General features: G+C 37.3%; 1 protein-coding gene across 1 annotated transcript in view; it reads left to right on the top strand.

Moving 5' to 3' along the window:
* Positions 1-25982, top strand: part of LOC136028305 (uncharacterized) — a gene marked incomplete at its 3' end in the record, with an annotated part of 120299 nt that overhangs the window by 11208 nt on the left and 83109 nt on the right. Inside the window, 2 exon segments of the mRNA XM_065706066.1 lie at positions 11397-11543; positions 16915-17013. Of these exon segments, the coding sequence (XP_065562138.1) occupies positions 11397-11543; positions 16915-17013 (246 nt within the window).

Raw genomic sequence — 25982 nt, 5'->3', positions numbered from 1 at the left:
GGTGCTAGAACTTTTCATTTCCATTTGAATGAGCCCTCTTGCAAAATTTTAAGACCACTGGGTCGGTACAATCACCCTTGGAAAAAAGAATTAAATAAATAAACACGCATCTAGGATTTGTGTTTTGGCAAAATATACAAAATTCTACATTCTTGTAGATAGGAGCTTGAAACTTGTACAATAAGGTTCTGTGATACGCTGAATCTGATGGTGTTACTTTCTTTAAGATTAAATGACTTTTAGGGGGGTTCCCCCATTTTCGAAAATAAGGTAAATTTTCTCAGGCTCGTAACTTTTAATGGGTAAGACTAAACTTGATGATGAAACTCACATATTTAAAATTGGCATAAAAGTACGATTCTTGAGATGTAACTCTTGATATCAAAATTCTGTTTTTTAGAGCTTTGGTTACTATTGAGCCGGGTCGCTCCTTACTATAGTTCGTTACCACGAACTGTTCGAAATTACCTCTACTGGTAAGTTCGCTTTATGTTGGAAATAAAATGATAAAAAGAAGTTTTTTAAACTGAAAGTAAGGAGCAAAATTAACGAACAGTAATTACTCCGTATATCGAAGGGGCTTTTCCTCCCTCAACACCTTGCTCTTTACGCTAAAGTTTGACTCTTTTTCTCAAGTTTACTTTTTAAAACAGTAAAAACCTTTAGCGTAAGGAGCAGAGCGTTGAGAAGGGAAAAAACCTTTTAATATACAGAGTGATTTCTGCTTGTTCTAAGTTTTAATGTCGCTCCTTACTTTCGGTTAAAAAACTTGTTTTTTTTTCATTTTATTTCTGAACGTTTTTGGATTAATACATTTTTTTTGTGTTTTTTTTTCCTGTTTCTCTGTTTGGCATTCTGGCATGTCCAATGAATTGTGGGACAGAATAGAGGCAGTTCAAAAAACGTGTCTAAGAATTATTTTCAAACAGGGTAAATGGCCTTACATTTCCCTTCTTCGGAGAGCAAACCTAGTCACCCTTAAGGAAATGAGAGTACAAATTTCCTTATTATTTTGCCAACAATATCGTGCATAACCCTTGTACTACTTCTGTTTTCCCTAGTGAATATTTACCCACCCGCCACGTCAGGGGCGGATCTAGCATTTTTTTTGGGGGGGGGTGTACATGAAAGGTTACTGCGATAAACTTGTGGACAAAGAAATACCAGCAATTTAAAGGGAACTGCAACAATTTCTAAGTCGTGGGTAGGTAGTGGACATGGACTTTAATTTAATATAAAATCTGATGAGTTCTTTTGATATTAAAGTCAATTAGAAATATTGATACAAAAAAAGTAAGTTTATAAGAACCACCTCGCCATAAAACACAATTAAAAGGTTATTCACCCTCTACAAAAAATAATGTATTTAATCTTTTCTGCATAATTTTTAGCATTTGCACTTCTGGCGACTATAGCGAGTTACTTAAACTTTGTATTGTAAAAAAAAAAAAAAAAATAGTACCATATTTTGGTATCATACATTCTTTGGAACTAATTGTTGATTAAACATTAAGTAATAGTTCATTTGATGGTGTAGCAGGAAAAATAGAACAAAGAAATAGAAATATAATGCTTTCTTATCGTTGCTATTAGCAGCGGATTAAGTCAGAATTTTAAATCTCCCCTTCTTACGAATGAAGATTTTCGCCTCCCAGTTGGCATTTGTGGTAATACGGACAGATCCCCTTGATAAACTCAAATTTATTCAAATACTTTTTGGGGACATGTGTCATTAATAAAAATCTAATAGAGACTGCAAAAAGTAACTGAAACCTTGTTTCAAACTTGTTTGCAAAAAGAAACAGCCTTAATAACTAAAAACTTACTAAAAACTCGACTATTAAAAACCAAATGAAAAAAAAAAAATTCGTCCCTAAAAGAACCAGAGCAAGCGGTCCCAACCACAAATCTACTACTATGTCATGGGGAGGGTGCCCCCTGCATTCGCCACTGCCCCACGTTCTAATTCCACAAAAATCCCCTTTCTTGCCCAAATAAGAGTTTCCACTGAAAGATATAGAAGAACGTTCATCCTTCACATATTTGAAATTTTAAATTACTAACCCTTCGCTCTTATCGCTCCACTTTTAACTTGTAGTTTTAATGCTTATTTTGCAACTGCAAACTTTACAATTCTTGCAAGGTAAACTAAATTGTCATTTTGTTTAAATTTGTTTTCCCGGTTTTAATTTACGACTTTTTATGGTTTGACTTTTTTTACTGATTTTAAACTGGTTTATGAGTTTTTATGAGTTTAAAGTGGTTTGATATTTATTACTGATTGGCATTCACCATTTTTTAAAATTTTTTTATTGACACTTAAATGTGAATTTGGCCCTTTTGGGCTTGTGATAGCTGTTTTGTAGAAATAAATCTTGTCTTGTCTAAACCGTAATTTGAAAATAATGTGATAGATAACCCGTGGAATATGACAAGAGAAGAGCCAGAACTTGAGTACGAAGATGAGATTGCTGAAGAAATAGCGAAACAACTGCCGATTAGTCTATATAAGCTTTAAATTGTTGGTAAAACCAACAATAGTGAAATTAAACCAACCTAAGTAGATACCGTCGGAGCGTTCTGTTGTTTTGGGATGAAAATATCTTTAAAAGTTATCGAACATTCTTTCTCTATAGCAGAAAAGACAATTATCAAGAATTAATAAGGTACAAGTTGTATTAATTGCAACCCAGAATAATTCCCCATCCTAATAATTTTGATAGCAGTAAATCAATGACGTAAAATGAAAGACAAAGAAAAAACTTACATGTGGCGAATCACGAGCTTTTCATAATTCTCAAAAAGGTAAGGCAGATCCACAATCCAGCGTGAGCCTTTTAGAAGGTCTGACCCCAAATTTCTTCCAGAAGTGATAACTTTCAACACAAAAGGGGAATTTGTTCCAATTCCTTCGGAACTTGATTCGTCGTGAACCGAAGCATCTGTTAAGTCTTCTAACATATATTTTGGTAAACGCGGTCTGCCCCTAGCCCGATAATTTAATTTCAACTTTTCACGATGGGCCTGCACATTTGGCAAATGGAGCCCTCGCATATTTCTTTTTTTTCCCATGTTACTGTGGTCAATAACAAGAACTATATAAGAACTTTATTAGGGTTTTGACCATTTTTATCGGGGTTCACCTACTAAGGGGCTGAATTGTTTCTTGGAAAGGCCTTAGACTTGAGACTGGTCATTTGACTGCTTTAGTATGGGTAATTTTTATTGGGGTTTATTTACCAAGGGGTTGGATTGTTTCTTGGAAAGGCTTTGGACTTGAGACTGGTAATTGACTGCTTTTGTAGTTTGCTTTGGTAGTTCTACAGCAAGACTCGGGTCTTGCTATAACAAATTTAAATATTCTGGGGACATTTCGTTTCGTTCATTAGTTATTTCGTTTCATTCATTAGTTATTAATTAGCTTGTTTTATATATTTTTAATTCTTATTTCAGTACGAAGATTATGCAAAATTGTACTTATACTACAATACATAAATTTGTCCTGAATTTATTTTAATTAAACCAAAACGATTGATCAATCTTTTTAAAATAAAACCATTGCTTCTTATTCGGCCCTTGTGCTGTGTTCAATTTGTCTCTAGGATTAGACGCAGCTTATCCTTAATTATTTATACAATACAATTTTCTTATATATTCATTAACCGGCAGTTTGGTGTCTGCACCTTACTTCTTCTCTAGACTCTGTTTAAACAGGTTAGAACTAAATAATGCTTGACTGAATCGCTCCTGAGTAATCCGAGTGGTTAGCCCCTTGGTGTAATTTTTGCATTCTTAGATGCTCCGATTACAGCTCAATCTAACCTTTTGAGGGGAAATTTTGATTTCGGAACACAAATATGTAAAGTATTTGAAGGGACTACAGCCAGGAGGTATATATTATAGAAAAAAGTTTCTTATTGGTGAATAGAAAATTTTTTGCTCTATTTTTTGATACCCCACAACAACAATGTCAAGCATAGCAATCTAGAATGCAAACCCGAAACAGGTTTTATAATTATTTTGGAATTATAAAAAAAATAATTGTCGGCTTTAAGATTTGATTATGCCAAAATATTCACCAGATTTTTTTACTTCTATTGACATAAAAACCGCCAAAATCACTAATTCAGGAACGTCAGGCAAACTCCAAATGTTTAACATGGGAGGTATAGGAAGATTCTTTGCGAGTCGGTCCTGCCTTAAAGTGATTAGCTGTCTAACTCTATTGTAGAATGTAGGGATATTTTTTCTAAAGTTTAAATGTTAAAAAAACAGTAGGCCTAAACTTGTTATGGTTAAATACGACATGACACATCATGTCTTCTTTGTTAACAAGTTTCCCACACTCTTGACCTTGTTTCTGCCAAGTGATTACAGTAAAATTGCTAACAGGAACTATTATTTAAAAATTATTGGAAGGAAGGAAACATGATACAAGAACCAAGAACAGATTGTATATTATAAAGCAAGAATTCCTTTGTTTTAGCGTTCCCTTTTAGTCATGTGTATATTCTAGGGCTATATATGAGACAATTAGGAGTGGGGTGCATTTGCAAAGCATCTATGATATTTGGCCTTTACTTATTAGAATCTTCCCTTTTGAAATGGTCAACCACTACATGTTTTCCTAGATTGTAGTAAGCCAATCCTAAATATCCCACCCATCTTAAACTATCTACATTATAACTGAGATTTGGAACCTACTGTTGATCTTTGTAAAAAAAAAAATGTCTATTAATCAAAATGTTTGTCAATTTTTGGCACTGTCCAAGTACTGGGGTTGTTACTCTATTGTTTTGCATATAAAAACAAAATTTGCCTTGCAACTAATACAATTTTTTTGTTTTTGGTATAAGTCGTTTTTTGTCCTGTATGTTTTCATAGAGTGTGTTATTTTCATAGTGTGTTTAAGCACTGTTGTCAATTGTTATAATGTTTAGTGCAACAAGTCAGGTAAAGCTTACCGCCATTTGGGATTAATAAATAAATAAACCAGGGCTACATTTGGCCCTATTGAGGGTTGGTGTCATTATCCTGGTAAGAGAGATTATATTTGGGATGAGTAGTGAATAGTAGTACAGGGATACTGCAATTTTTTTACTAGTAGTTGGCTTGTTAAATACTAGGATTTAAAGTAGTAGATACTGAATAATATCTCCAACTATTCAGTGTTTAAACAATTAAACATTCTTAAGGTAAACGTGTTGGACAGCTCTTCTGAAGAAATATTATTTAATATTATTTCCAAATTAAAAGAAATACACAGTTTACTTTGTTATATACAGCAATTTTACTTTATAATAATATGTTTCCTTTAATCACGTTTTTATGTTTTCATCTGTTGCTATCCCCCTTTTCAAATCATTTTTAAATTATAGCCATTTTTCATAAAAACAGTTCTATTATAACCAATAAGACAGAGTGGTTTTCACAGAGTGTCAAAACCTGTTTTGACAAAGAAGACATCACAAGATGATAAAAAACAAACAAATATTATTTTCCACTGTATATGAGCCGAAATGATATGATAGAATAGTGGCTATGTAATAGCCACTATATATTGTAAATGCATTGTATACTATGTAAATGCTACTACAATATTTGTCAACATACTAGCTATGGTAAGAGCTAGTATATTGGACTATTTTCTTGGTCAAAAAGATCATCAAAAATTGTTTCGAAGAGAGAACGGGGTTAGGGGCTCAGAAAAGGACCACAAAAGCTTTGTATCATTTATCATTTTGAAACTTACCACAATAAATCCTTGGGTCAAGGGGACTAATGTACAAAAAAATGTTCAAATGATTGGTCCCTCCTCTAACAAATGGTGCTCAATTAAGGGCTTAGTTTTTTTTTTGACTGGCCTAGAACTTATATGAAATCTTGAGCTAGAGGGACCCCAATAAAAAAGGGAAAAAAATATGGCTCTTCATCAAAACACAGCTGAAATGTTTTGCTTATTTTATATATGTTTGCACCCAGCTTTGCTTGTTATAGTGCTTTGCTTGTTTATGCTTATTGTTACTTTTGTTTATACGTGTTTGGGTCTCCCATAAACTATTGAAATAGAAAAGAGCGGAAACGTTACATGGTGTCAGAAGTGGGATCATGGACAGCACACCACACCCAACGATAGACTGGTCTTCACCAAACCTGAAGGCAGCATGGAAGAGGTTCAAGCAGCATTGCGAATTTATGTTCTCTGGACCACTGAGTGGAAAGACGGAAGCTGTCAAATGTTCGTACCTGCTCATTTGGGTCGGCGAGAAAGGTCGACATATCTTTAACACTTAGAATCTGACAGATGAAGAAAACAATAAAATCCGAGTGTATATGGACAAGTTCAATGAGCACGTTCAGCCATGTGCGAATCCGATTTTTGGAAGATTTATATTCCACAAAAGGATTCAAAATGAAGGTGAAACCGTGGAGGGATACACCACAGAACTAAAGTTACTAGCACTTGATTGCGAGTTCGGTGACACTGCAGATGACATGATTCGCGACAGACTAGTGTTTGGAGTAAAGAATGACTCGATATGAGAAAAGCTCTTGAGTGAAGGTGGGACATTGACATTAGCACAAGCCATCCAGATCAGTAGAGCTATCGAAACAGTTCAGGAGACCCAGGCACAAATGAACTTAGCAGGGAAGCCACCATGCATGAAACAAGAAATAGAAGCAGTGAGGAGAGTAAAGAGTAAACAAATACAACGTAGAAACAATAGGGAAAATTTTTTCAAGACAATGGAAATTATTTATGTAGATATTTCGGCCCTATGTCCAAGAGCCTTCTTCAGCACAATACAATACTATATATATATATAAAAGAACTTACATCAAATTGTGAGAATTAAAACTAATTAGTTAAAAACACTTATTAAAACATTTTTTTTATAAAAAATATAGCCCTAGCATCCTTACTTCAGCGAAGTTCAACCAGGACAGAGTCCTGGTTGAACGTCGCTGAAGTAAGGACATTCTGACAAGCTATAGTGGAGGACAGTTGAAGGTTGTTGGAACCATTAATGTAATGCTACAGTATAAAAAGCAGCGTCCTCAGAATCATGTTTTCTATGTTGTAGAAACAGATAAAGGACCTATCCTAAGCAGACAAACAAGCGAGAAACTGAACCTCAAAAAGTTTATTATGAGTATCTCTCCAGAAATACCAGCAGCTCCACAACAAAGGCGTATCGAAGTTGATAGATTGCTGGAAGAATTCTCAGACGTGTTTGATGGTATTGGACGGCTCCCAGGTACCTGCCACATACACCTTAAGGAAGGGGCAGTACCAACTGTCCAGCCACCAAAACGTGTGCCGTTTGCACTCCAGCCAACACTTAAACAGGGACTGGAACGCCTAGAAGCACTAGGTGTAATAGAAAAAACCACTAAGCCCACAGAGTGGGTAAATTCTATTGTATTGGTCAGAAAGGGTGATGGTTCCCTAAGAATATGTCTGGATCCAGTAGATCTAAATCGCTGGATCAAGAGACCCCATCATCCAGTTTCACTTTACAAAGACATAGCAGCAAAATGTGAAGGGGCCTGGAAATTTTTCAAAGTGGATGCAAGGAGTGGTTATTGGTCAATGGTCTTAGATGACGAGTCGTCTGAGTTGACCGCATTCAACACTGTATTTGGCCGATATCGCTTGAAGTGATATCCCTTTGGTCTTGTTTCTGCCCAAGACGAGTATCAAAAGAAAATGGAAGAAGCATTTGAAGCTATCGACATAGGGCTAATTATTGATGACATTGCTGGCATGGGTGCCACAGACGAGGAGCATGACAGGAAGTTAGCAGAGGTCCTTCTAAGAGCCAAAGAAAAAGGCGTGAAATTTAACAGAGATAAGTGCATATTTGATGCTACAAGCATACCCTACTTTGGACATATCTTGATAGAAGAAGGAGTAAAGCCAGATCCCAATAAAACGAGAGCTATACGAGACATGCCAGCCCCTAAAAGCAAAGAGGAGCTACATAGATTATTGGGAATTTACAACTACCTATCCCGATACGTACCTAACTTGTCCACATCGAACCAGCCACTTCGTGATTTGATGAAAGCTAAGGTTTGGAAATGGGATGGTATACATGAAGCTGCCCGGAAAACAATCCAGGACTCAATTTGTAAGAACCTGGCCTACTTCAGTCAGCATGCCAAACTAACTGAAGTAGTAACTGATGCCTCCCAGCATGGAGTTGGCGCCCAGCTTGTAACGGATGGAGCCACAGTAGCGTTTGCCTCAAGGTCGCTCAGTGAGACTGAGAGACGATACTCTCAGATGGAGAGAGTTGTTGGCCATAACGTTTGCCTGCAAGCACTTTCATCAGTACTTGTTTGGTCGAAAAGTCTATGTTACAACAGACCACAAACCCCTGGAAGCTATCCTTAGCAAGGCAATAAACCGCGCCCCACCAAGATTACAGCGTATGATGTTGGCCATCCAGCCTTATGACCTGACATTCCACTACAGACCAGGAAAAGAAATACATGTGGGAGATTCACTCTCCCGCTTGCACCTCCCCGACGTGGATAAGGATGCTGAGATCGAGGGAGAACTAGCCATACACACCTTCTTCAAACAGATACCAATGACAGAAAAGAGGATGGAGTATATACGACAGGAGTCGCTCCAAGATGAGGAACTGAGCATATTGATGCAAGTTATAGAAAATGGGTGGCCTGAAAACCGAAAAGATGCCCCTGTTTCAACTACCCCTTATTGGAACTACAGAGATGAGTTGGTCGTGAACAATGGACTCATTCTCAAAGGGGAAAGGGTTGTCATTCCCAAAGCACTGAGGCCGGAAATGTTGAGGCAACCCCACCTGTCACACTTGGGAATTGTAAAAACAAAGGAGAGAGCCAGAACTGTCATGTTTTGGCCAAATATCACTGGAGATATTGAGAAAATGATCAACGCCTGTGATACTTGCTGCAAGTTCCAAAACAGGCAACAAAAAGATCACCTAATTAACATGGAAATACCTTCATACCCTTTCCAGCATGTTGGAGCGGATTTGTTCACATTTAGAGGTCAAGAATACCTTATCATCACAGACTACTACAGCCGATGGTTTGAGATGGATAAGTTGACTTCAACCACCTCATTCCAGGTAATCAGCAAACTCAAGGCGCATTTTGCACGTCATGGTGTCCCGGAAAAGATGACAACCGATAACGAACCGCAGTTTTCATCACAAGAATTCAAAACGTTTATATCAAACTGGAACATTGAAAATGTAACATCAAGTCCACGATACCCTCAGGCAAACGGCCTCAGCGAGAAGGCTGTCCAAACAGCCAAGCGCATCATGGCAAAGGCATTGGATAGCAGGACGGACCTATACATGATGTTGCTAGAATTCCGAAACACCCCGGTCGACGGAGCATACTCACCAGCTCAGCTTTTGATGGAATCCAGAAGGAAAGCTCACCTGAAGCAGAAAACTGCATACAATCGAGGATCAAGGACAGCAACAGAGCTCGACCTAAACCAGAAAGTATGGGTAAAACTTTCTGAGGACTCAAAATGGGAAAAGCAACCATCGAAAAGAAATACGATAAAGCCCCTCGATGCTACAACCTCTCCCTCGAAAGCGGAGGCATCTTCAGACGAAACAGGAGGGATATAAGACCTCGGTATGAATTCCCCTCACCCACAACTTACGATGGGCAACAAATAGGCGCTGCTGACACCATACCACCCATGGGGCTATCAATTCGAGCGTCTACGCCAGATAAACAAACCTCAACCAAGTTTGTCGCAGAAGGTGACAGGAGTAGCGCACCTCTGCAAGTTCAAGCTCCTACTCGACCCACCCCAACCACAAGAGTCGTACTCCCAAACCCCTTGCCAACTCTGACCGGCGATTCCAGTCTTTACAGCCAACCAGGCAGTAGTCCTGTAACTATAACAAATCAGCAAGTGGAACAGGACACCACCGCAACGGGCGGCGGAACACAGCCTCTGGCCAGCACATCACAGACCCGGACCACCACCTCGGGTCGCGTCGTGAAGCCAGTCATCCGGCTGAATCTCAGCATTGATCGTCCAATTAAGTATGGCAAGCGTTTGAAGTCGAAACGAAAATAAATCGTGAAAAGAAAGAAGATGAAATGTTTTGCTTATTTTAATTATGTTTGCACCCAGCTTTGCTTGCTATAGTGCTTTGCTTGTTTATGCTTATTGTTACTTTTGTTTATAGGTGTTTGGGTCTCCAATAAACTATTGAAATAGAAAAGAGCGGAAACGTTACAACAGCCTAGAAAAAAAGGCCAGAAAAGTACCGAAAAACGTTTTTGGTACCTAAACCCTTAAACTCCACATTGAAAAGGGCTATCTTAGAAACTTGAGAGGGGGCTCATTTGATTGAAAATTTCAGTGTCCGTTTTAAAGACCAATTGCTACTGTAGGGCAATGAGCCTCCCTCTATGTTCCTTTGGGATAAAATTCGTACTTTAGCGCAAAGAGCAAGGTATTGACTAGGGGTGTCCCTCTCCTCTGTGCTATAACTCTTTTTCGCTTTAAGCTTTAATGCTGCTCCTTACTTTCAGTTGAAATACATTTTTTTTCTTATTAAAATCCCGGTATTTTCGTATCATTTCTCACTAGTCTAGCCGGTAGTCCTTCGCCTTTGAACAATATAAGAACTGAAAATGTTTGTCAGCTGTTTTTATTTTTTTCAGACCAAACTTTCGCAAATGAGATCAAAACTGTAACCAATTGTAAAAAGCAGAAACTGCTAACATTCTCATGGAAGGCAGACTTAAGTTTCGGTACTCTGGATATTTCATAACATAAACTACACCTGAGATTCATAGACCCCGAGAAATGGTTTGACTTTGTCCATCAAAGCACACTCTGGAAGGACAGCTCTAACAGTTAAAACAAACCGGACGCCAAAGATGGAAATTGCCAGGAAATATGGCACGGATGAAAGACTACCCAAAGCCTCAAGCCTATCCTTCATATGCAAACATAAAGTAGCAAAGAGGGAAAACAAAGAACGTAAAACACCAAACATACCTGATGGAACTACTAGATCCAAGGAGCTCCACTCTGAACACATCAAGGACCGAATTATTTGAAGAATAACTAGTGTGTCGTTGTAATAGCCTGGGTACCTCCATAGGCACAGGGGTTCAAAGGAATAAGATAATGTCTAGTAATTTTACTAATAACAGACAAATTCTGCCCTCTATACATCCCAGATCCGGCAGATTTATTCATGTTTTTATTTTGCATTTATTTTTTCCTATTTTGAATGTTTCTTTCGTTTTCTTTTTTGTTTTTTTATGCTCCATCACCATGCCTTTGTGTTATTGATGGGTTCTAAATTACATTCATTCATTCATTAAACTTTAATGACTCTTTGTTTTCTTAGGTTCAGCCTGAAGAAGATGATATTGAGTATCTGAGGGATGATGAAGAAGACAGTAGTTCAGATGGGCCAGAAGGCAATTGTTCCAATTCGGACAGTAATCATGTCTCTGTCGGCAGTCATGAATTCATAAACGAGTTCTTCCGAGAGGTTTGTTTGTTTATTTTCGGGAAATGTCCTTTAAAAAGTGAGACATGAGAAAAGACTTGACTGACGTGAACTAGTCTAAATTAAAGGTCCTATTATTATCTTTTTACGATGGACCATGCTGTCTTTATTTTAATTTTTTTTTATGTTTGTATTTTCTCTTTTATTGTGTTTTTATGATGGACCAATGATGTCTCACCTCATATGGTGTTTCTATCAATATCGAAGATCATAATGGCATCAGAGATGAGTTTTTCCGAGAGCTAATTTCGTTTGTTCAGTTATTGGAATGGAAACTCACATCAAAATGTGTTTCAGAACCCGAGACCTAATGTGGAGGAGATTCGCACTGACAAGGTCTTTGGATAAGATTTCTCCAAATTTGCCAAGATACTGTGATGAAAAAGTCCTGTCTTGTTTTTCCTGTCAGTTTTGGGCCAAGCTTCTGCCATGGCCACTCTTCAAGACATTCTTAAATTTAACGAGTTAATTCTTGTAACGGCTATATGATTACTGTATCTTATGCCATTCTTGTTTATTGTGATTTTTGTATTTACTTCTTCTGTACTTAATATTGTCTTCAGGATCCTTAAATGAAAAAATAGCAAATGTTATTCAATTTGGGTCAGAACAAAAAACAATGACAAACAAGTTCAAAGAGTACAAAAAATGTCTCAATTTTCAACATTATAAAACGGAAAAATATTGAGGCATTCTTATGGTGTAAATATGAGAAAACTAGTTAGCTGTCCCTTGAGTATTGTCTCTTTATTTGTTAATTTAAAGCTCTGCAACTGGTTTTCGTGTCTATACTAATCCTAAAAAGCCAATTAAGAGTTGATCACGCAAAAGATCAAACTAACAAACAAGAAAAGCCCTTATTCGTGTTACAGATTAACAATACTACTTTCATAGATCTCTTTCGCTGTGATCAGCTGTTGGGCTGAAAAATTCCATCATTTTTATGATGCTGAGATTATTATACAGAGAAGAAAATACCACTTTTAAGTTTACTGAATTTCCTCTAAAATTTTTTTTTTCTATTGAAAGTGGCAAAAAAAGGAGTAAATTAAATGAAACTGTTTTAGCTACGACAAGCTTCTCAGGGATCACATTGTTTTGGCTAGTAAAAGATAGAATTATCTCTTTCGGAGATAACTCTTGTAATCCAGACCTTTACGAAAATGAGTTGTCGGATATCAATAAATCTTGGTGGAAAGTAAGTGCTATTTAAACCTTTTCGCTCTGTTCTTTTTGTACTAAAATTTACCATATAGGGGAAAAGCTCTGAAAGTTTATCATCTGTAAAATTTACCTGAATATATTGCTAGAACTCTGTATAACTTGATGTAAGATGCCACCGTCATACCTTATTTTGTCCTTGACTAGCCCAATTTTTTAAGAATTACTCCTGAATCACAAGTCCCGTTTAATAAGAGTAAAAAGCTCTTTTAAAGGTACTACAATGAATTAAGTGAATTTTTTATTTTTTGAATAAGCATCAAATTGAGTTTTTTTTTATTGTTGTCAAGACTCTGTTTCTGAGGATTTTTGTTACTATTGAACTGCATCACTCCTTGCTTAGAGTCTGTTACCATGAAATGTTTGATTGTGGCTTATCTACCAGTTGTTACTATTGATTTTCTGAAAACCCCTGAAACAGACTATTTACTAACAAACTGCTGATTAGTGAATTATTCACGAGAACGTGATTTCATGAAAAAAAAATACTGTTTTGTTTATTTATTTGGCATTAATAAATTGTGACTGGATATTTTAAGTATGCATAAGTGATTCAGAGGGATAATTTTTTTTCTGCTCAAGAAAAATTATTTGTGCTTCCTATGTATATGTGTATTCTGATTTCAAGTAATGCTGTAACAAGCTGAGAAATCTCACACGTAAAATCATAAGTGATTATGAAGTAATTATAGCCCTTAGTGCAAAAACAAACCCCAAAAAGTTTCGAGTGTATGTTTCCAGCTCTAATCCTAATTAGACGTAAAATATGCCAGCTTATACATCCTGGTGCTATGGTGCTTGATCCCCCCACAGACATCGCAAATTGTTTAAATGCCATATTTGCCACTAATTTCTCTCATTCAGTTTTAGTATCTCCTCCCCCTTTCCCAGAAAGGAACCATGTCCACGAAATGCCATCTATTGTGATTGATGCGGATGATGTTCTCAAGCACCTGAATAAGTTTTATCCAAACAAGGCCCAGGGCCCCGATGGCATTCACCCACGTTTGCTGAAAGAAGCTGCAGCTCTTGTTGTCATGCCACTGGCTGATATTTTCAAGATGTTCATAAGGATGATGGTTTTACCAGCTGATTGGAAATTGGCCAATATAGTTTCAATTTTCAAGAAGGGAGATAAAAATAACCGTGAAAATTACCGGCCTATTAGTCTCACATCAGTCATTTCTAAACTGCTCAAAAGTATTTTCAATGACGCTATTATTAACCACCTTGAAAAAATGGCTTATTCAGAAGGAGTCGGTCCATTGAGATGAACCTGATCCGCTCTTATGATATAGTCACTAAATTAATTGAGGAAGGTAAAGCAGTTGTTGTCCTGTTGCTTGACCAAGCCAAGGCCTTCTATAAAGTTGTCCACAAATATCTTTTACATAAGCTCCAAGCATATGGAGTCCATGCTGACACTTCAGAGTGGATAAGATCGTTTCTGATTGGCCGAATCCAAAAGGTCATGGTCTACTCTGACAATGGAGACCCCATATTTTCTGAGCCTGTACCAGTTATAAGCGGGGTACCCAAGGGAAGCATCTTTGGCCCCACCCTCTTATCTATATATATTAATGATTGTGAGGATGTTCTACAAAACCCCATCAGTCTCTACGCTGATGACAGCAAACTAATTGGAATTGCCGATGGAACCCTGCAAAATGACTTGCATAGTCTCTCCTTATAGGCTTCCACCTGGATGATGGAGTTCAACCCATCCAAATGCAAACTCTTTTACGTGCGTCCCCAAAACAATCAGATTTCATATTTTATGCTGGATAAATCTGACACACATATCCAAGCTGAGGCTGTTGAGAGTGAACGAGACTTAGGGGTGATCGTTGCCAGGAAGTTTAAGTTCCATGAGCACACTATGCACCAAGTTTCAAAGGCCAGCAGAGCCATGGGACTAATTATACGAACCATATCATCGCGTCATCCTCTGATGATAAGAAAATTATATAATGCTCTTGTACGACTACATTTGGATTTTGGCTGCCCTAATACAAATCCTCAATATAAGGTAGATGTTGCAGCCCCAGAGAGCATACAGAGAAGAGCAAGTAAGCTTTGTGCCCAACACTAACAGCTTCCCCACCCTGAACATCTGCATCGACTGAAGATACGCACATTGGTTTACCGGCAACACAGAGAAGATGTCATTTTTGTCAAGAAAATGCACGTCGGTACGTTACTCATGTCGGACAGAGACATGACTACTGTCCGAATTGGCCATTTTGTCAAGAAAATGCACGTCGGCACGTTAGTTATATCGGACAGAGACATGACTGCTGTCCGAATTGGCCAAATCGTCTTCTGGCCCTTCTGAACTATTGTCTTCTTCATCATCCCCCAGATACCCCATTTCGTCTTCTTCAGGCTGAACTATTGTCTTAAAAATGATTTGAAAAGGGGGATGGCAACAGATGAAAACATAAAAACGTGATTTAAGGAAACTTATTATTATAAAGTTAAATTGCTGTATATAACAAAGTAAACTGTGTGTTTCCTTTAATTTGGAAATAATATTAAATAATATTTCTTCAGAAGAGCTGTCCAACACGTTTACCTTAAGAATGTCCAGATAAATCCAATAGTGAAACTTGCAGATATTTAATTGTTTAAACACTGAATAGTTGGAGATATTATTCAGTATCTACTACTTTAAATCCTAGTATTTAACAAGTCAACTACTAGTAAAAAATTGCAGTATCCCTGTACAACTATTCACTACTCATCCCAAATATAATCTCTCTTACCAGGATAATGACACCAACCCTCAATAGAGCCAAATGTAGCCCTGGTTTATTTATTTATTAATCCCAAATGGCGGTAAGCTTTACCTGACTTGTTGCACTAAACATTATAACAATTGACAACAGTGCTTAAACACACTATGAAAATAACACACTCTATGAAAAAACACAGGATAAAAAACGACTTATACCAAAAACAAAAAAATTGTATTAGTTGCAAGGCAAATTTTGTTTTTATATGCAAAACAATAGAGTAACAACCCCAGTACTTGGACAGTGCCAAAAATTGACAAACATTTTGATTAATAGACATTTTTTTTTACAAAAATCAACAGTAGGTTCCAAATCTTAGTTATAATGTTGATAGTTTAAGATGGGTGGGATATTTAGGATTGGCTGACTACAATCTAAGAAAACATGTAGTGGTTGACCATTTCAAAAGGGAAGATTCTAATAAGTAAAGGCCAAATATCATAGATGCTTTGCAAATGCACCCCACCCCTGATTGTCTCATATATAGCCCTAGAATATATACATGACTAAAAGGGAACGCTAAAACAAAGGAATTCTTGCTTTATAATATACAATCTGTTCTTGGTTCTTGTATCATGTTTTCTTCCTTCCAATAATTTTTAAATAATAGTTCCTGTTAGCAATTTTACTGTAATCACTTGGCAGAAACCTGGTCAAGAGTGTGGGAAACTTGTTAACAAAGAAGACATGATATGTCATGTTGTATTAAACCATAACAAGTTTTGGCCTACTGTTTTTTTATCATTTAAACTTTAGAAAAGTTATCCCTACATTCTACTATAGAGTTAGACTCTTAATCACTTTAAAACCTCAGGTTTACCACATAAAAATAGTTTGTTTCACCATACCTAAAATTCCATTATGCAGGCATGGAAGGATGGCTCCTTGTAGTAGGCCTGTTGACTTCAAAGTTTGGTTGAAGATTCTAGGGAATGCCAATGTAGATGCCACCTCCAGTCCTTGTTCACGCCTTGCTTGAATGACTTCAAGGTCAAGATTGGATTGTTATATTTCCCAGGGAGTTCCAAAGCAGAGCAAAATGGGTGGGGTAAAAGTAGTTACATTTTGTGGATAATAGTTTGTTGTGAAATTTTCTGCAAGTTCTCCCAGATTCTCTAGCGTGTGTTGAAGGGGAGAAGGCTTAAAGTAGGATTGGCTTGTAGATGCTTGAATGCTGTGATGATATTATCTTTTTTTCTATGGTAGGTAAGTGTTTGATTTTCCAAGTACCTTAAATTAGTCATGTAGCCATGTCATCACCATGCCTTTGTGTTATTTATAGATTATAAATTATATTCATTCATTCATTAAACTTTAATAACTCTTTCTTTTCTTAGGTTCAGCCTGAAGAAGATAATATTGGTTATCTGGGGGATGATGGCAATCTGGGCAATTTTTCCAACTCGGACAGTCTCATGGAAGAGTTCTCCCGAGAGGTTTGTTTGTTTATTTTCGGGAAAGGTCCTTTAAAAAGTGAGACTTACGAGAAGAGTTGACTGACATGAATCAGTCTAAATTAAAGTTCCTATTATATCTTTTTATGATGGATCATGATGTCTTTTTATTTTTTTTTATGATTGTATTTTCTCTTTTATTGTGTTTTTATGATGGACCAATGATGTCTCACCTCATATGGTGTTTCTATCAATATCGAAGGTCATAATGGCATCAGAGAAGAGTTTTTCCGAGAGCTATTTTCGTTTGTTCAGTTATGGAAATGGAAACTCACATCAAAATGTATTTTAGAACCCGAGACCTAATGTGGAGGAGAATCACACTGACAAGGTCTTTGGATAAGATTTCCCCAAATTTGCTAAGACACTGTGATGAAAAAGTCCTGCCTTGTTTTTCCTGTCAGTTTTGGGCCAAGCTTCTGCCATGGTCACTCTTCAAGACATTCTTAAATTTAGCAAGTTAATTCTTGTAACGGCTATATGATTACTGTATCATGTGCCATTATTTTTTATTGCGATTTATGAATTTACTTCTTCTGGACTTAATATTATCTTCAGCATCCTTAAATGAAAAAATAGCAAATGTAATTCAATTTGGGTCAGAACAAAAAACAATGACAAGTATGTTCAAAGAGTAAAAAAAGGGCTCAATTTTCAACATAATAAAATGGAAAAATATTGAGGCATTTATATGGAGTAAATATGAGAAAACTAGTTAGCAGTCCCTTGAGTTTTGTCTCTTTATTTGTTAATTTAAAGCTCTGCAACTGGTTTTCATGTCTATACTAATCCTGAAAAGCCAATTAAGAGTTGATCACGCAAAGATCACACTAACAAGCAAGAAAAGCCCTTATTCGTGTTACAGAGTAACACTATTACTTTCATAGATCTCTCGCCGTGATCAGATGTTGGGCCGAAAAATTCCATCATTTTTATGATGCTGAGATTATGATACAGAGAAGAAAATACCACTTTTAAGTTTAATGAATTTCCTCTAAATTTTTTTTTTTCTATTGAAAGTAGCAAAAAAAAGAGTAAATTAAATGAAATTGTTCTAGCTACGACAAGCTTCTCAGGGATCACATTGTTTTGGCTGGTAAAAGATAGAATTATCTCTTTGGGAACTAACTCTTGTATTCCGAACCTTTACTAAAATGAGTTGTCGGATATCAATAAATCTTGGGGGAAAGTCAGTGCTATTTATACCTTTTCGCTCTGTAGTTTTTATACTAAATTTTACCTAATAGGGGAAAATTTCTTAAAGTTTATCCTCTGGAAAATTTACCTGAATATATTGCCGGAACTCTGTATAACTTGATGCAAGATTCCATGGTCATACCTTATTTTGTCCTTGACTAATATTATATCTAAGTGGAGAAGAAAGGGTGACGGTAAATTCTTATGATTAGAACATGTTCTAGAAAATTTTCTGATCCCAACTAAGCCTGATGAGAAGCAAGATATACTGTACTGCTCGCTACGCGTAGGGGAAGTGGGGGTGGACAATAGTTCTGTTATAAGTCTATCCACAGAAAGGGGCGTTAGATCTCTATCAACTTTGGTGGGAAGGAGAAGGTCTGCTCATGGCTATGCAATACTTGGGTCACCTAACCTATGCCGGATCTGGGATGCATAGAGGGCTAAATTTTTCTGTTATTAGTTAAATTACTAGACATTATCTTATTCCTTTGAACCCTTGTGCCCCTGGAGGTATGCTATTACAACTACACACCAGTTGTCCTTCAAATAATTCGGTCCATGACATATTCACAGTTGAGCTCCTTGGATCTAGTAGTTCCCTCAGGTATGTTTGGTGTTTTACGTTCTTTGCTTTCCCTCTTTGCTACTTTATGTTTGCCTATGGAGGATAGGCTTGAGGGTTTGGGTAGTCTTTCATCCGTGCCACATTTCCTTACAATTTCCATCTTTGGCGTCCTGATTGTCTTAACTGTTAGAGCTGTCCTTCCAGAGTGTGCCCTAATGGACAAAGTCAAACCCTAACTAACAAACTGCTGATTAGTGAATTATTCACGAGAACGTGATTTCATAAAAAAACTACTGTTTTGTTTATTTATTTGTTATTAATAAATTGTGACTGGATATTTTAAGTATGCATAAGAGATTCAGAGGGATAATCTTTTTTCTGCTCAAGAAAAATCATTTGTGCATCCTATGTATCTGTGTATGATAAATCTGAACATTCACAATGATTGTTTCCATCTCAAATTTTTTGCGTAATCTTTATTTAAAAGATATTTCAGGAATTATTTGTGAGGCTTCCAGTTATTTCAGTCTGATGGTCTCTGATCTTCATTAATCGGTTCAAAATCAAAATTCGCACCAGTAAACTGTTCTGAAGACTTTCATTTGTACAAAGGGCAATTTGCTTTTCCAGATCGACTTTTTGGATCAAGGCGAGCATTAGTGCTGAACCCTGAAAGTGGAATATCGTTCTCTTCGTCGTCCAATACGGAATCAAAATTACTCAGATCGGAATTGTCGAGTGAGTTAGACTCTTCTTCCTCTTTGGATGAGGATTGATTGTCGTAGGTACGAAGATGGCCGTCATCATTGAAAGGCCTCGATTCGTTGCCGCCATCTTCGTTTTCTATAAGGTCCAAATCACTTAGGTTGCTGTCATCGAGGAAACCGATCGCCTGGTCCAAAGTGACTGAAAAGAGGTTTATTATTTTTAGAAGCCGTGACGATCAAAAACAGCAAAAATATAAGCCTGTTTTAAATACTGAATTCAAAAAAGCTAATTTTTGCATAATATTGCTTCTAGATATTATTTTCATTCTGAGACAAAGTAAAAATATAGTTGTAAGTGATCCAATTCATAATTTGCTCCACCTAGGATTACGCTGGATCAACAAAACTGCATAGAGCAGCATCTTTGATATATATTTCGGAACCATGTGACTTTATTTTCCAATTTAACGGGTGATCCGTCAGATTTGGAAGCAGTGAAGACAACATGTCCAGATCCGGAATCTGTCACTGAAGACAGAGCTATACAATTTCCTTCGACTCTTACTCCTGTTTGCTCTTTCAGAGAGCTTGCGAGAGACGTTTTCCAGATGGTATAGAAAAATATAGTAAGAAGAAGGAACAATTCAACGGATATCAAGATGAAAATGTCGCGGGCCATCTATTGAGTGTCAAAGGCTTTTTTAATTTTGTTTAGGTAGTATTGCTTCTTCTTGTTGCATAGTACTTCTACTTTATGAACTTTATTATGAGCGTAAGGTCTTCAACATCGCTAGGATGTTAATGGCGCTGATTTACCGTATAAGATGGGCCTTATGGTAAGTAATTTGTCAGTGTTCGTTCCCCTTGCTATATTTTTCCATGCCGAGTGGGGCATGTATTGGCTTGTTTTTGGAACTGCTTGGGCGTTTTTCACAGTGACCACCTGGTAACACTGCCAAATAGGTTAGGTCCGTCTTCTGGTATTAGATGTACTACCAAATCAGAAAAAAACTCAAATTTTGGGACAAGATTTAACAATTTGGTTTGTATTTTTAAATTCTGCTTTAGATCTTTGTTCTTTGTGTTCTCCCTTGCTTTTAAAAATATGTCATTTTGTCATATTTTTGCAGTTCATTATTTACTTCACTCTGGTTGCATTTGGAAAATGTGCCTATTACTGGCAATTAGATAGCAGGTAAATTGATAAGTTTGGGTTTCTAAAACACATGCAAACGAACTTATTTTAGATTGCCTGCTTTCGCATACCTATTCCTATTATTTAAATCTATTTTTCATTGTCTTTTCTGCTTCTTAAACTTTTTCCATTACTAGTATATTGTAGGTCAGCCATTGTTATTATCTACTAAAATTATCAGATGTTATTCAAGTTGCGCTCTTTCAGAATATGCAATCCTAGAGCTTGCGTAGGCAACAGAAAGGACAGTATAAATTTATAATGTGTTGTACAACGGGTTGGACGTTATATTCCAGGAGGATATAGCCGTATTTTTGATAAGTTCTATAAGTTGTATTGTATATCCCTAATACCTGAAACTGAAGTACCTCTCCACCAAAAAAAAAATACAGGATATGGCCTTGGTACCCGAGGAGGGTAGATTTGCAGCGATAAAAAACTAGAAGATATTCTGATCCATCAGTGAGCGTTTTAAAGAAGAATTAAATCGACTGGGTGTTCTCACCAGTGGTGATTCTAGACTTGTGCATGGGGAGAGGTGGGCTGTCCCCATTTTTATGACATCTTACATTAAATTTCTTCTATTCTATATTTTTAGACTCCCTAAAAGTAAAGTAAAAATAATTGAACCTAAAAATTAAAAAATTGATCCTTTTTCGGATCCCGCTTTTTTTTTTTAGATTAAAGAGGGTTGTGCCCGTAATCCTTTTCCACATAAGGCTCCTCTTGATCTTCTAAGATTCAAACTGACCAGGGATAAAACCTTTCTATGGTCAATACCCAGGCTCCCTACCCGCCTTCGTTAACAACATTTGATCCTTTTAATCCAGAAAACTATCTCTGAAAGTTTCGAGCTAGTTGGACATCCAACATCAAGCAAGTGCCTATTTTCTATTATAGAACAGCTATGAACGATAGAACATTTTTCTTATTTTCAGCCTTTGCCCAAGGGTCTGTGGGGGGTTGTCTCATCCTTTGAGGCATGTTTATTGGGCTTTTCGACCGTGTTGAATATAATGGGTATCTCAAAGGTTTTTACATAAGAAATCCAAAGAGGCTGGGTAGGAGTGGAGGCTGGGTAGCAAAACAAGCAAGGAAGCTAGTCGGGTTCTGCTAAAATAACTTTCGATTCTTAAATATGTCCTAGAAATTTCAGTTTCTAATCTAATAAGCCCCCTACCACCATCCATTCTATACGGACTGGCACTGTGAAAAAACCAAACACATATAAAGCTTATGGCTCTTTACTACAGAAAGTGCTAGAATTTTCTTCCAATTGGGATTTGGTAAAAAAAAAAACATTAAACCGCAAAGGTAATTATTAAAATTAAAACTTGAAATGTGAATATAGTCTAGTTTTGGTAATACCTTTCTGCTAAAACTCTATATTTATGGTATTAACCAAGTGACATATAGTAATCGCAAATTCTATCGGTCTGTCGGTCTTTCTGTCCCGGCTTTGCTACTTTAGGCGCTTCCAGGTAAGCTAGGACGATGAAATTTTGCAGGCGTATCAGAGACCGGACCAGATTAAATTAGAGATAGTCATTTTTGCGATTTGACCATCTGGGGGGGACTGGGGGGTCGGTTAATTGGGAAAAAATAGAAAAATGAAGTATTTTTAACTTACGAATGGGTGATGGGATCTTAATGAAATTTTATGTTTGGAAGGATATCGTGTTTCAGAGTTCTTATTTTAATTCTTGACCAGATCCGCTGAAATTGGGGGGAGTTGGTTGGACCTAAAATCTTGGAAAACACTTAGAATGGAGGGATCAGGATGAAACTTGGTGGAAAAATAAGCAGAAGTCCTAGGTACGTGATTGACATAACTGGAACGGATCTGCTTTGTTTGGGGGAGTTTGGGGGGGGGGGGGTTAGAAAAAAATGAGGTATTTTAATCTTACGAAGGATTGTCGGATCTTAATGAAATTTGAAGTTTGGAAGAATATTGTGTTTCAGAGCTCATTTTAAATCCTGACTGGATCCGGTGACATGGGGGGAGTTGAGGGGGGAACCTAAAGTCTCAAAAAACGCTTAGAGTTGAGGGATTGAGATGAAACTCGGTGGTAAAAATAAGCACAAGTCCTAGATTCGTGATTGACATAACCAGAGTGGATCCGCTCTCTTTGAACGAGTTTGGGGGGGGGGGAGAATTAATTCTGAAAAATTAGAAAACATGAGGTATTTTTAACTTACAAAGGAGTGATCGGATCTTACTGAAATATGATGTTTGGAATGATATCGTGTCTCAGAGATCTTCTTTTAAATCCTGACTGGATCTGGTGACATTGGGGGGAGTTTGGGGGCCTAAAATCTTGGAACGGTTAATTCGAAAAAATTTGAAATAATGAAGTTTTTTTAATTTCCGAACTGGTCATCGGATCTTAGTAAAATTTGGTATTTAGAAGGACATTGTGTCTCAGAGCTTTTATTTTAAATACCGACCGGATCTGGTGCAATTGGGGGGGGGAGTTGGAGGGGGAAACTTAAAATCTAGGAAAATGCTTAGAGTGGAGGAATCAGGATGAAACTTGGTGGGAAATGTAAGCACAAGTCCTCGATATGTGATTGAAATAATTAGAACTTTAAGTATTTTTGATTTACGAACAGGTCATCGGATCTTAATAAAATTTGGTATTTAGAAGGACATTGTGTCTCAGAGCGTTTATTTTAAATCCCGACCGGATCTGGTGACATTGGGGGAAGTGGAGGGAGAAACTTAAAATCTTGGAAAACTCTTAGAGCGGAGGGACCGGGATGAAACTTGGTGGAAAATATAAGCACCTGTCCTAGATGCGTGAATGAAATTATTGGAACGGATCTGCTCTCTTTTGGGAAGTTGGGGGGGGGAGGAGGGTTAATTGTGAAAAATTAAAAAATGATGAGGGTTATGTCAGTTTTCCGAATCGCGCGAGGTTCATGATCCCGATGTAACAAGCTGGAGTGGGGTAATTAATGCAGCTGTTTTAAATACCGTTCTGTCATTCTGACATACGCCTAATAGTAATACAGTCTGTACAGTACAAATTGCCTAAGTATGAGACCAAGACGAATCCAATTTATGGGCTTTGTTTACATTTGCTAAACCAAAATCAGTTAAATACTTGTTAACTCTTCATCTCTTAATTTACTGTAAATGAATCAACATAGGATAAACGGACGCATTAAAGCACTTGAGAATTATAATTTTATCAGGACCACAAAGAGATCAATCGAATCTTCAGTTAAAAAAATAATCATATGTTCAACAATTAAAGCGCTTTGATTTGCACCAGCATAGTGGGCTATCGTTAAGGTCAAATTTCCTGAAGCGGCACCTTCTTTCACACCTTTTTTTGCAACCGCAACGCACTGTCTCGTGACAGACTTTTGACGCTGGCGAAAGTGAACCTAACCAATTGGGAAGCCACTTTCCATCGGTGCCTCTGACCCAGCCAAAGTCAGAAAAACTGGGAAGAGTGGGTGTTGATTCTAGGCTGCGACTCCACACATGACCTGACTGTAGTGCAGCTCTAAGGATATGTTGTAAAAGTGAAGCCCTAGCTGGAGGAAGTCTCTGCATGCTCTTGGTCTTTTGTCAGAGAAATATCTCTTTCCTACATTCATTCACGTCGTAGCAGTCTTGTTTTATGTCGTATGTCTTCGTGACAAAGCGTTCAAGGTCGTGTACTTGCAGTTCTGTCACTTGGGAAGGCTGATTTGTTATTTGAAGGAAAGTCTTCGTTAGCCCTGGCATATTTTGCCAAGTCGCAAAAAACTGCCTCTTTGAGTGGTAGATAAAAGAAGAAACGGTATAACATCCTGTAAAAACGCGGGAGAACGAAAATGCCGGTGATTTCGTCGGCCCGAGCGATCAAACTATTTCGTGAATGGGAACGTACTTTAGGTGTGTGCCGACATCAAACGCAATAAATAATTCGGATACTCCAATGCAATCAAAGCATGAGGTTGCAATCACAATCACGTCTGTGTCCACCGTTTATATGAGAATCGACGCATGTCCTTGTAAGACTGCGTCACAAGTGTGAAGCAAATGGCGGGTGTCAGCCTCTTCCTGTGAGCATAACTGGACGAGGTGCTGCTCTTCGAATAACTGGTTAGCTATGCACCTGTTTCCAGTTGTGCAATATACTCGTTTTGACGTTGCAGACCTTTTCACGACAGTATGGGACAGTAGTTTAAACAAGTTTTTTTTTGTTTGCATATACTTGCAGGAATTCTTTCCACTTCAATGAGATTTGTGTGTTCGGAACAACTTTTAGTTGTGAACCCTTGCCTCTCTGACTTCTGACAGACGATTTTAGACTTTCAATCTGTTAACATCGAATACGAGGTCAAGTCTCTCAACATGTCTGAGCTGATATTCTATCAGGGGAAAATCACGTTTTCTGCATACTTTCCGAAGGTCTTGGAATTCCCTGGGTTCAATATTTGCACCAGAGCAGCTCCATCTATCAGTTTCGCTGCAACATTTGGAATGTTAACATCAGCAGCTTGGGTTAAGATGATTAAAACATCTGCAAGTTTGGCCTTGTTGCCGACACAAATCTGGCCATCAGACGTAAAAGTCGGTGGATACTGACTGTTTTCGTGTTTGAAGAAGGCGTCCATGTCGCTTCCTCGAGCAACACAGCCCACGTAAATTGCTCCAAACAGTGATACATATTTCAGCGGCGCTGATCTGAGGTTTCGCTGCGGTTGGTCTTTTCTTCTTAGACCCCCCAAATATCGCAATGCAATTCTTGACCAACGAAGCTGTTATTGGTTTGGAGCATTCAACGAAGTGTTCAATTCAATCAATCAATCAATTTATTGATACTAAAAGAAAAAACTATTACAAAAGTAAAGTGGTTACTAGGCCCAAGAAGCTTTGCTTGTAATGGACCACAGAGAACAAGAATAAAACACTATTATAAAATATATACAAAAAAAAAAAAAAAAAAAAAAAAAAAAAAAAAAAAAAAAAAAAAAAAAAAAAAAAAAAAAAAAACACAAACTGTTCGTACTGCTGCTTGCCCAGGGCTTTGAGGGTTGAAATCAGCTTTCCTGGTTCAACAACGACATTTGTACTTAAAAATTGAGATTTGTCGTTCTTTCCAGAAAAGGATTTCCAAAATAGATGCTATGAGACTTGAAACGTTCAATAGAGATTTCTTCTGGTGGGACTTTGCCTCACTATGGTGTCCGTCGTTATGAGTATCAGAGTTGGAAAGACTTGTGAATATCGGGTTTTTCATGCAAACTGGTTGTATTTTTTTATTTTAGTTAGTTTAGTATCAAA

Source organism: Artemia franciscana, chromosome 6 (genome assembly GCF_032884065.1).
Source record: "Artemia franciscana chromosome 6, ASM3288406v1, whole genome shotgun sequence".
NCBI classification, from domain to species: Eukaryota; Metazoa; Arthropoda; class Branchiopoda; order Anostraca; family Artemiidae; genus Artemia; species Artemia franciscana.
This window is presented reverse-complemented; position numbering and strand designations above follow the sequence as displayed.